Source organism: Pseudonaja textilis, chromosome 8 (assembly GCF_049901715.1).
Source record: "Pseudonaja textilis isolate UNSWEBS1 chromosome 8, rPseTex1.2, whole genome shotgun sequence".
Taxonomy (NCBI): Eukaryota; Metazoa; Chordata; class Lepidosauria; order Squamata; family Elapidae; genus Pseudonaja; species Pseudonaja textilis.
Window position 1 is genome coordinate 40,170,238 of NC_141997.1, and position 11,875 is coordinate 40,182,112.

General features: G+C 48.0%; 1 protein-coding gene across 1 annotated transcript; it reads right to left on the reverse strand.

Moving 5' to 3' along the window:
* Positions 1 to 673: 673 nt before the first annotated feature.
* On the reverse strand, positions 674 to 11,567 carry CLN5 (CLN5 lysosomal BMP synthase). Its single transcript, XM_087938013.1, has 4 exons — positions 11,344 to 11,567; positions 11,028 to 11,193; positions 6,302 to 6,527; positions 674 to 2,046 (listed from the first exon to the last, which is right to left on the reverse strand). Exons 1-4 carry the CDS (start codon positions 11,472 to 11,474, stop codon positions 1,535 to 1,537), a joined length of 1,035 nt encoding a protein of 344 aa, XP_087794139.1. The 5' UTR covers positions 11,475 to 11,567; the 3' UTR covers positions 674 to 1,534.
* Positions 11,568 to 11,875: the final 308 nt, after the last annotated feature.

The window sequence follows — 11,875 nt, forward strand, 5'->3', positions numbered from 1 at the left end:
GTATTTTTCCCTCATTGGCTGGTTAGAAATTCTATAGCACTTAAACTGAGGAAAAGGCAATCTATGAATGCAAGAGGATGTCACCGAACCACTAATTTCCTAATCATACAGGAAAGTGTTTCCTGTTTCCAACAGAAGCAGGCTAAGCAAAAGAAAAGACCCTTTAGAAGAGAACCATGATGGTGCAGTGATTAGAATGCAGAATAGTGCAGGTTACCTCTGCCCACAGCCAGGTGTTCGATCCTGACCGGCTCAAGATTGACTATCCTTCCATCTTTTCCGAGGTCGATAAAATGAGGACCCAGATTGTTGGGGGCAATATCCTGACTCTGTAAACCGCAGAGTGAAGGCTATGAAGTGGGATATAAATCTAAGGGCTGTTGCTATTAAAATAGAATCTCGTAACGGGTAAAACTGCTTTAGTTCATTTTGTCCACCTTCCAAGGAAAAACAGGAATTGTTAGCCAAAACAAGAACAGAAAGCCAGTCAGGCATTATAAAGCTGCCCAAAGTGGCAGCATCAGTGACATCATGTTATAGATTTGTGCAGCTCCTTTCTAACCAGACAAGAATCTGATGTGGGGGGTGGAATAACTTCCAATTAATGTTTTAACTCCTGAACACACTTAGCAGTGGCTTTTGTACACGGTGTATCAAAGACAGGAACCCCAAGTATCTGAAAGCCCTTTATTTTTCACAATTAAAGAATGATTTAATCTGTGTCGGCTACCAGTCTGTACAAAGTAGTCCTTGCTAAGGGACAGCCTTGTTTAGTGACCATTTGTAATGATGATGATGATGATGAAAAAGTAACTCTACAACCAGTCCTCACATTTATAACCTTCTTGGGTCTGTAAAACAAAGGGAAGCTGAAGATCCTGAGCAGAGACATTTCACTTAGCAGCTGCTTCACTTAACGTCTAAGTTGTGAAGCCCAGTTGCTAAACGAGGATTCCCCATGTTTCCAGCAACAAATAACAGTTCCTGGTTCTGAGCAGCAGACAGAAGAAGGTTCTCTCAGTTTCCATCTGATGGGAAGGAGAGGCCTTTACCCATAGCATGAAATCTGGAATGATGCTTAGTACAAACAAAGGTATCCTGAAAAATATTTCTAAAGAACACGAAGAACTTTTGTTTTGCAATCATTTTTCCACAAAAAGAGACTTGAGTTCCCCGTCCATCTTGAAAAAGAAATCCCACAGATCCGTTGGCTCTTATCAGGAAAAAAAAAAAAAACTTGGCAAAGGATGGAAATTGAGCCCTTTGTGCCCTTTCCTCCCTCATAAGCCACGCAACTCACGCTGCTCCCTTCTCCGTTCCTCCCTGCGTGCCCTAGGATGAAGAGGGGCTGGGCCTGGGTCTTCCTCTGAATTCCCTCTCCCTTGTTCTACCTCTCCCTGCTCTGCCCAGCCGGACTTTGCCCTTCCCCAGTTTCCTCCACAGCCAACGGAGCCACACTCCCGCTCCCTGTCAGCTATTCGGATTCAGACTCCGACAGAAGCATGACAAGTGCATTTTAACAGGCAAAACAGGATTACGCATCGAATTTGGTAGCATTGGAATTAGGCAGCGGGATTTCTTCATAGGCTATTTTCATGTAAGGATACTTCATGGGCAAAAGCCAATATTCCAGATTATAAAACAAATAAAACCGATGATCCAGAACTACCTCCTCAAGTATCTTCAATAGGTTAACGAAGAACTCCTTCACCGAGTGGTACGGTTTGAAAGGCAGGTAGAAATTCCTAATAGCCAACGCCAAAGATTTGTTTCCCGGCGGTCCAAAGAGTGTCGTCTCATTGCCCAGGCAAACAGGCTCCCCGCTGAAGAGAGTAATGGTGGTATAATTGGTTTGGATCTTCTTGAAAACGGCCCCCAGCTCAGCCAGCTTCTGGTAGGTCCTTTGCACGAATTTGGAGCATTCATAAGCTTCAAACCAGACGCGGGAATTTTTTTCTGGGCTGCTTTTGACCATCCAGGTCTCATAATAAATGCCAGTTTCGTTGTCATATTCCACCCATTTTGCCATTTGATTGAACATCGCTCCTAAAAACAGAAGGGGAAAAAAAAAACCAATGTTGTCTTTTAGAAACTTAACTGCTATTTAATCTAAAATATATAATATTACGTATACTGACCGCGGCCAGACTGGCATACGCTCAGTGCTGGAAATCCAAAAGATAATGAGTTGTGAAGAAATGGACAAACTATCCCTAGCTTTAAAGGACAAAGCATTGTTTAGTTTTAGTGTAGTTTATTGTCATTGTACCTCGTACAACAAAACCAAACACCATCTTCAGTGCACATCATGACCATGAAAATAAACACAAACACACATCCTTCACCGTTCACACATTGAACCGGAAACCCCCGACACCACACCAACACTGCACTATACAGCAGAATTCAACAGAGCTCCTGCCCTGGGATAGAAGCTGTTTTTCAGCCTATTTGCCTTGTTTTTACTATCCTGTACTGTCTGCCAGATGGTAATAGTTCAAAAAACAAAAAGGCTGCCCAGGATGAGATGGATCTTTGAGAACGTTTTGAACTTTCTTAAGACAGCGGGAGCTATAAAGCTCTTCCAAAGAGGGGAGAGGGCAACCCATGATCTTCTGGGCAATGACCTTAACCCTCTGGAGTGCTGTCCTATCTGCCCCTGTGCAATTGAGAAACCATACACAGGTACAGTAAATTAAAATACTTTATGGTGCAGCGGTAGAAAGTCACCAGCAGTTTCTCATTATCAGAGTACTCTTACGATTTGGGAATATCGGTATGAATGGATTGAGCGAAGACCGATTACATAGTAAACGGTAAAAGAAGATAAGCAGTTGTAGTAAACACACACACACACCTACCTTCCAAGGCAACCACATTCCTAACCTGCTTAGAAGAAGAAAGAAACGGAAAAAAAAGCAGCTCGGTAGCCAGGCAAGTTCCACCCCTCCACCCTTTCCCTGCCCCCCTCACTACCTCTTGTTCTGATGCTAGCCTTGTGTTCCCACGAGTGAGCCGGCTATGTGGGCGGCTGCAGCCTTGTGTTCCTGCGCAGCCTGGATTAATTGCTTTGGGGGGTGTTCTGCGGGTGACATTTCTCTGTGGACCACCAAAATTTTCTTGCGGCCCACCAGTTGGCGACCACTGTTCTAAACTATCCACCCTTCCATCCATCCACTATAAATAACCTTGACTCCGATGGCTAAATCAAAACAGAAAACCGTTCTATTCTTTCTTGGAGTAGCATCATCAAGAAAAACATAAAACATTAAGCATTTGTCTGTCTGTCTGTCTATCTAGTCTAATCCTAGGATGGCGAACCTATGGCACACGTGCCAGAGGTGGCACACACATATGGGCACGTGAGCCATCGCCCCAGCTCAGCTCTGGTGCACATGCGCGCATGCACCTCCCTCCGGCCAGCTGGTCTTTGGGTCTCTGCCGTGCATGCATGCGGGGATGCCCAGGGAATGGAGCACATGGGTGGGGGTGGGTTGCATGCCCGGGGAAGATGCGTATGCACAGAGATGTGTGCGCATGCACGGGGAGGGGCAAATGAGTGGAGGATGAGGTATATGCATGAGGGGTGTGGTGCATGCTTGGGGGATGGGGCACATGCACATGGGAGCGACGGGCATGCGCAGGGATAAGGCGCATATATGGTGTGCATGCATCTGTAGGGGCTGGAGTACATGCAGGGGGGCAGGGCACATGCACGGGGATGAGGCGCATGCATGGGGACATGTACATGGGCTGGGCCACATGAACAGGAAGGTGGGGCACATGCATAGATGGGGCACATTCATGGGGTCATGCATGCATGCGCAGGGGATGAAGCACATGTGTGGGAGGCAGGGCACATGCACGGGGATTTGCATGCATGCTCGGGGCCAGGGTGCATGCATGGAGGGGGGTGGGGAGCATGCATAGGGATGTGGGCGTATTGCATTTTCAGGATGTGCATATGTGCTTTGGGCACTCACTGCTGAAAAGGTCAGTGATCACTGATCTAATCTAGCTAGCTAGCTAATGTATCTATCATCCATCCATCCAGCTATCCATCTAGCTATCTAGCTACATATCCATCCTTGCCCATCATTGACAGCGGACCTGGGGGGTACCCAGCCAGTCCTTGAGTTAGGACCACAGTTGAGCCCAAGATTCCTGTTGCTAAGCTAGACAAATGAGTTTTGCCCGATTTTACTTTTCTTGCCATAGATCAGGGTGGGATTCTACTGGTTCGCACCTATTCACTAGAACCAGTTGTTAACATTCTAAGCAGTTCAGAGAACCGGTTGTTAGAAGAAATTACTGGCCTAATCCTGTAAGGAAGGCAGGAAGGAAACATTCTGGTGTTGCTTACAGAAACTGCCTCTCTGTTAACTCTTATTACATTCTTGGCAGGACTAGACTTCCTGTCTCAGGAACTTCTCTGCAATTTCCCCCCCCTCCTTTGCTGGTACTTTGCTTGTGTGGAGTGACCATTCAAAGTTACAATGGCACTGAAAAAAGTGACTTATGACCATTTTTCACACTTACGACTGTTGCAGCATCCCCACAGTCATGAGAGGCCAGGCAAGCAGATGCATGCCTCGATGTGAATGATATTGATTTGGCCACACCCAGCCAATAACATGACCACTAAGCCATGTCCACCCAGTCACATGACCACCAAGCCGCACCCACCACTTAAGCCACACCCACAGAACCGGTTGTTAAAAACATTGAATCCCACCCCTGCCATAGATGTGGAGTTAATCACATCTTATGTTAGTATAATATTATAATATTAGTATTAAGTTATTAACAGGGTCACTAACTGAAACTGGCTTCCCCATTGCCTGTCGGAAGGTCACAAAAAAGGGATCCTGGGGACTGCAACCGTCATAAATGTGAGCCAGTTTGCCAAGCATCTGAATTTTGATCCCGTGACCACGGGGGTGCTGCAGCGGTCGTGAGTGTGAAAAAGGGTCGTCAGTCACATTTTTCAGTGCCGCTGTAACTTTGAACAGCCGCTAAATGAAATTGTGGTAAGTCAAGGACTGCCTGTACTTTGTGAGGTTCTGGACTTTATAAACAAACATGTAAGGCCGTGGTGGCGAACCAATGGCACGCATGCCGGAAGTGGCACGCGGAGCCATTACTGCCGGCACGCAAGCACTTGCCCAGAAAAGGTCGTCTGCTCATGTGCACACATTGCCCGCCCGACAGTTGATTGTCGGGTATCTGGCACGTGTGGGGGCACGGCGGCGCACAGGACACACTCGCACATGCGCAGAAACGGGGGCTGGTCGCGCGCATTCGCAGAAGCATGCAGTGCAAGTCGTGCGGGTCACGTATGCAGAAGCGCAAGCCCCATGTGCATGTGCAAGAGGCATGGGAGGGTGCTGTGCGCATTGCCCTCTGGGTGATGGCACATGAGCAGCCAAGCGTACACGCAGTTATTGGCAAGGGAGCCCCAAAAGGTTAGCCGCTACTATTGTAAGGCTTTCTCGATGAAGCCGGGGGAATTACCAAAAATAAAACGTGAATTGCAAAAAGTTGGTCATTTTTTTCCCACCCCACCCCGTAAATTTGGATTATTTTGTAGAATAGAATCTGCAGGGTTGTGCAAGCTAAGTTTCTTTTTTCCTTTTTAATACAAACTTTATTAATTTTATCAATTGAAACAAAACAAACAACATAGAAAGAATTAAAAGGCCTTCAACAACGACAGATTGTGGTTTTTTATTTGTAAGATTATTTTGTGCCATATTTACAACTAATATGTTATGAGAATATATAATCTCTGTGTTAGATCAGATCTCTCCCAGCTCAAAAGCAGGAATGTGGCTGCCTTGAAGAGGGTGTGTGTGTGTGTGTGTGTGTGCGTGTGTGAGATCTCTGTGTTAGATCGGATCTCTCTTTCCCAAACGGAGCTCAAAAGCAGGAATGTGGCTGCCTTGAAGAGGGTGTGTGTGTGTGAGGTATCTGTGTGTGTGTATGTGTGAGAGAGAGGGGGTGGTGGTGTTTAGAACAGGATAGAAAGATAGAAAGATAGAAAGATAGAAAGATAGATAGATAGATAGATAGATAGATAGATAGATAGATAGATAGATAGATAGATAGATAGATAGATAGATACAGGTATCTCCCACCAACGTCAGCAAGCCACAGTCAGTCAAAATTCATAATAGTGATCTCCGGGATTTAAAATTATGAGTTTGGTGGTCCCTAAGGTCCAAAACGTTGGCGACCCCTGCTTTAGAACACAAGAAGCAGGTAGCACCCGTCTATCTACAGTGAGTTTACACCGGATTACCTGAAATTGTCGTCACCTGGACCAGGGTGCCATTTTCCTTCCAGTGGGCATCATCAATCCCTTCATAGAAACAGGCTGCCCCCTGGTTGCACCAGAAAGGGGCGGAGTCTTCAGGCCGCAGGTGTGGGAAGGTGCAGTTGCCAAGCTGGAAAAGCTCGTACCACTCCATGGTGTAGTTCTTCCCAGTCAAGCTGCTCCTGAAGCCCACGGCATCGTGCATAATTTTCTGAGACAGGAAACAAAACACACAGGCTGCAGAGACGGGGCCGTGGACACGCTCCTTCCCCTCACAAGGGAAAAGCAAAATGGGCAAACATCCCATCGGGGCCTTTTCAAAACTGCAAGGTTGGCACCCACCCAATTTAGCACAATTGGTGCTTTGGTTTCTAAGAAAAAGTTCGTCCTTTTCCCGAATCCCAAAGATGTTGGGTGTTGTTGTTTTTTTTGCAAGAGGCAACTGGACTTTCTGGTTTTTCTTTTGAAGGCTTTTCACTTCTCATCCAAGCAGCTTCTTCAGCTCTGACTGTATGGTGGGGAATGGAAGGATTTCTACTGAGTCAAAAATTGAACACCCCTCTTCTCAACCGAGGGGAAGGGCTGCTAGCAGTTTGGCAGTTCAAATCCCACCAGGCTCAAGGTGGACTCAGCCTCCCATCCTTCCGAGGTGGGTAAAATGAGGACCCAGATTGTTGGGGGCAAGAGGCTGACTCTGTACACCGCTTAGAGAGGGCTGTAAAAGCACTGTGAAGCGGTATATAAGTCTACGTGCTATTGCTATTCTCTCTCGAGCAAGACTTGCCCCACTCTGATCCTGAGTTGTTCACTTAATTTATGTGTGTTGAGTTATGCCGTTCCCTTTCTTGATCTTATCTATTTCCCTCCGTTTGTTTTCTATCTGCTTATGATCAGAGTTGGTGGATGAGTTCAATTGCAAGCGGCATATCTACTACGAAAGGACAAACCACCTGACTCTGTGTAAACCGCTTAGTGAGGCCCTAAGGTAGTCAGGGACAGGCTTCAAAAATTGTAGTAACGGGTTCTCTGCCCAGTTGCTAGCTGGGCATGGCCATGGTAGGTGTGGCCGAGGCGGCCTCCTGCACCACAGTGGGGGATGGGGGGGCGTGTTTTTGCTGGTTGGGGAATTCTGGGAGTTAAAGTCCAGAAGTCTCAAAGTTGCCAAGTTTGGAGAGCCCTGCCTACAAACAGATGACTTAGCCCAAGTGATCCAACCTTCCTGATGGCTTTCTACAACAGAGGTGCCCAATCCATGAACTGGAGACCCAGCACCAGGCCGCAGCATGTCAGGAAACAAGCAAAACCCCCACCCATGGGATGCAGGCAGCACACAAAACCACGGCCCCCTTCGGTCTGCAGAAAACTTCTCTCCGCTGAGTCCCTGTTGCCCAAAAGTCTGGGGTGAAGGAGGGGAGGGGCTGCTGTTCTAGAAAATGATGTGAACAAAGCCATTCCATGACAGCGGCACTAACTTGCCTTCTGCTGGATCCAACCCCAAGAGCCATCCTAGAATGGGATATAAATAGGATAGGATAGGATAGGATAGGATAGGATAGGATAGGATAGGATAGGATAGGATAGGACAGGACAGGACAGGACAGGACAGGACTGGACTGGAATGGACTGGAATGGAATGGAATGGACTGGAATGGAATGGAATAGACAAGACTAGACTAGACTAGACTAGACTAGACTAAAAATAGAATAGAATAGAATAGAATAGAATAGAATAGAATAGAATAGAATAGAATAGAATAGAATAGAATAGAATAGAATAGAATAGAATAGAATAGGAATCCCCACCCACGCCTGCCTCCCCTTTATCTGCACTCCACCTCACAGCTTATTTTTGGCTAGTCTGTGGCCTTTTTCGGCCTCCCAGAGCTTTGAGGAAGGCTTCTGCAGGCCGAAAACGAGGCCCGTTTCATCACTGCTGGTATTTCTGGAAAAAGTGACAAAACGGGCCTAGTTTTTGGCCTGAAAAGCCTGCAGAAGCCTTTGTCAAGCCTCTGAGAGGTCAATAAAGGCCTCAAACCGGCCGAAAATCAGCTGTGAGGTGCACGCATGCGCAGTAAAGTAAGTTTTCCTGCAGCTCACATGCCATAGGTTCGCCATCATTGCCCTACACCTCTTCAGACAAATGGCTATTCAACACCTTCTTAAAAACTTTCAATGTTGGAGCATTCACAACTTCTGGAGGCAAGTTGTTCCACTGGTTATTTGTTCTCACTGTCAGGAAATTTCTCCTTAGTTCTAAGTTGGGCCTTGCTAAAGGGCTAAACATGGGCCTTCTCCAGGGAAATAAGACGAATCTCTGGCCCAGTTCCCTTCCTTCCCTACTCGCTGCCATGGGAGCCCGAGACCCCCAGAGAAAGCAGGAGGCCTCAAAAGAACTCTGCAGGTGGATGCAAATGGCTCATCACCCCAAAACCCCTTTGCTTAATCAGAAGTCCTTCCAAATTGCTCCAGAAGGCTCCAAGAAAGGGCTGGCTGAGACCCCCAAAGAGAAATCCCACCCAGCAAAGGGGAGGGTTTTGTACAATAAACCTGCCAATTCTTTAGCGCTGAAAGCCACTTCTTGACTTCCCAGGAGAAAGAGAAGATGAATCCGTACCAGGATTTAATAACCGACACGACTCAAGGTAGCCAGTTTGCCCTACCTGCAGGACTCTCCAAACTTGGCAACTTTAAGACTTGGGAGAGTTCCACTCCCAGAATTCCCCAGCCACCAATATTAGTTACTCCAGTTTCTCCTGCAAAAAGCATCCAAGCTTCCTTCCTAAAGGGCATCAGGGAAGTAAAACCTTGGTTTGTTTTCTTCCGAAGGTAGACTGCTGGCTCGGGAATTCTAGGAGTCCACAAATTTTAAAATTCAAAATTTAAGTTTTAGTGACCTCTGGTCTAGTGGTTAAAGGCATCAGGCTAGAAAAGCAGGAGACCCTGAGTTCAAATCCTGCCTTTAGCCATGAAAGTCAGCTGGATGATTTTGTCCAGTCCCCCTCTCCCTCTCTCTGTCTCCCCAACCCACCTCACAGGGTTGTTGCTGTTGTGGGGAAAAAGGAGGAGGAGGAAAGTGTGTTGGATATGTTCACCGCCTTGAGTTATTTGTAAAAAATAATAAAGGTGGGATCCATATTAGGTAAATAAATAAATCATTGTTTGTTTGAGAACATTTGTTTTCAACCTTTCAGACGTTGGGTTTGAAAACAAAAGATCTTTGTTTTCACAGTGAAATTTGCTCTTTCCAAAAAGTTAGAACTTTCCCAACTTCTGCAGGCTAAAACGAAGGAGAAATTTCCTGACAGTTAGAACAATTGATCAGTGGAACGACTTTCTCTCCAGGAGTTGTGAATGCTCCAACACTGGAAGTTTTTAGGAAGTGGTTAGATAATCATGTGTTATGTCTCACTTGTACAAAAGAGGTGAGAAGTCCAAATTTCCAACTGAATACAAACAAGCAAGCAAATCCAGTAATTATAGAGTTAACTCCTTGAGCCTATAAAGTTCTTGGCAGTCTCACACCAAGTCGGACAAGAAAGCAGGAATATAAATCACACAAGCTGTCACCACACAGGATACTCCGGAGCTCCTCTGAATAAATCACACCTTGTCCCGAACAAGTTCCCAGAGCGAACACACCCACTTTTATTCCCTGTGGGGCGTGTCAGTCCCTCAACTCAGTCTCTGATTCGTCCCTTCTTTCTGCACTGCAGCTCACACTTTTGCCTGCGATGCTGCCTCGCATCAAGCCAGCATTCCCCTGCTTGATTCTCAGTCAAGAGACTCTGATACACCCTCCTCCTTTTCCTGATTAGCCTCAGGTCTTCCCTCCCGGTTATCTGCCGACACCTGAGACACAATCAGGGAGGAAGGCATTGCTGAAGAGGAAGGTCCTGGGGAGGAAGGCATTTCCAAAACCTCCTCTTCCCCATTGTCCGAGTCTTCGTCCTCTAACAAAGCAGGTTCAAACCTCAGAGCCACAACAATCATGTGTCTGAAGTGGTGTAGGGTTTCCTGCCTAAGCAGGGGGCTGGACTAGAAGACCTCCAAGGTCGCTTCCAACTCACTCTACCCATTTCCTCTCACACATGGCCAATAAAGCTACTCTATCTCTACCCTACCTCTACTTCCACCCTACCTCTACCTCTACTCAACTCTACCTCTACTAAACTCTAATTCGACTCTACCTCTGCTTATCTCTACTCAACTCTACACTACTCTACCTGTACTCTACCTCTAGCTCTACTCTACCTCTACACTTTACCTCTACTCTATCTCTACCACTACTCTACCTCTACTCAACTCTACCTCTATTAAACTCTAATTTGACTCTACCTCTACATGACTCTACCTCTACTTATCTCTACTCAACTCTACCTCTACACTACTCTACCTGTACTCTACCTCTACACTACTCTACCTCTACTCTATCTCTACCACTACTCTACCTCTACTCAACTCTACCTCTACACTACTCTGCCTGTACTCTACATCCAGCTCTACTCTACCTCTACATTACTCTACCTCGACTCGGCTCTACCTCGACTCTATCTCTATTGTAGCCTCTGCGGAAGTCCTGGGCCTCCCGGGGAAACCTGGAACTCCCAAGCCAATCAACCTCGGGATTTTTACTCCGGGGTGAGCGCGGAGGGGGGTGCAAGGGGGGCAAGATGGGGGGGTGTCTCCAAACCCGAAGGGGAAACGGCCCTACCAAGTGTCCCAGAAGCCCTCCGTACTTGAACTCCCAGACGGGAGCCTGCAAGCGGTACACGGCCAGGGCGTCCGTCTCCCGCATCTCCGGAAGGGCAGAGCCGCTGGGGCAGAAGGTGTAGCGAGCCTGGCAAAAGGGATCCGGCCGGGGACGGCGATCGAAGCGCCTGCGGGACGAGAGAGACAGAGAGACGGGGGAGAGGGCGTCACCGGAGGGCGCAATCTCACCCCGCCCGGCCCGGCCCGGCGAAGGGCTTTTCCCCGCTCTGCCTTCCCACCCAAGCGAGCCCTGCGTTGCTTCCGCCCCCGAGACTCGCCTGTAGGGAACCGGCCAGCGGCCCTGGCCCTCGCACCCCTGCGCCCTGACGCCGGACGCCGCCGACGCCGCCAGCAGCAGCAGCGGCAGCAGCGGCAGCGGCAACAACCGAGGCACCGTCCGCTGCCCCATCCCGGGCGCGCAGGAGACAGAGAAGCGGCGCGGGTCGCGGAGCAGCTCCAGAGTGTGCGCGCTCCCGCCGTCAGCTGAGCCCGGCCCACGTGACACGGAAGTGGGCGGGACGAGCCTCGCTGTCCCGGAGATCCGCGGGCGCGGGCGGGAGGGTTTCTTGGCAGGCTGCCCCAGCGGGTACCGGAGGTTAAAGAATGCAATGCAATGGAACGGAGTAGGAGTAGACTAGCTTTACTGGCCGTGTGTGTGTGTGTGATTGGAAATGCGTAGAGTAGAGAGGAGTAGCTTTATTGGCTGTGTGTAATTGGAAATGCGTAGAGTAGGAGTAGAGTGGAGTAGCTTTATTGGCTGTGTGTAATTGGAAATGCGTAGAGTAGGAGTAGAGTGGAGTAGCTTTATTA

Coding starts and splice junctions, on each gene's coding strand:
- CLN5 (XM_087938013.1), bottom strand. CDS start 11,474: ATGGGGCAGCGGACGGTGCCTCGGTTGTTGCCGCTGCCGCTGCTGCCG. Junction 6,528..11,027: donor GAGGGCTTCTGGGACACTTG/GTAGGGCCGTTT, acceptor TTCCTGTCTCAG/AAAATTATGCACGATGCCGT. Junction 2,047..6,301: donor CCAGGTGACGACAATTTCAG/GTAATCCGGTGT, acceptor TTCTGTTTTTAG/GAGCGATGTTCAATCAAATG.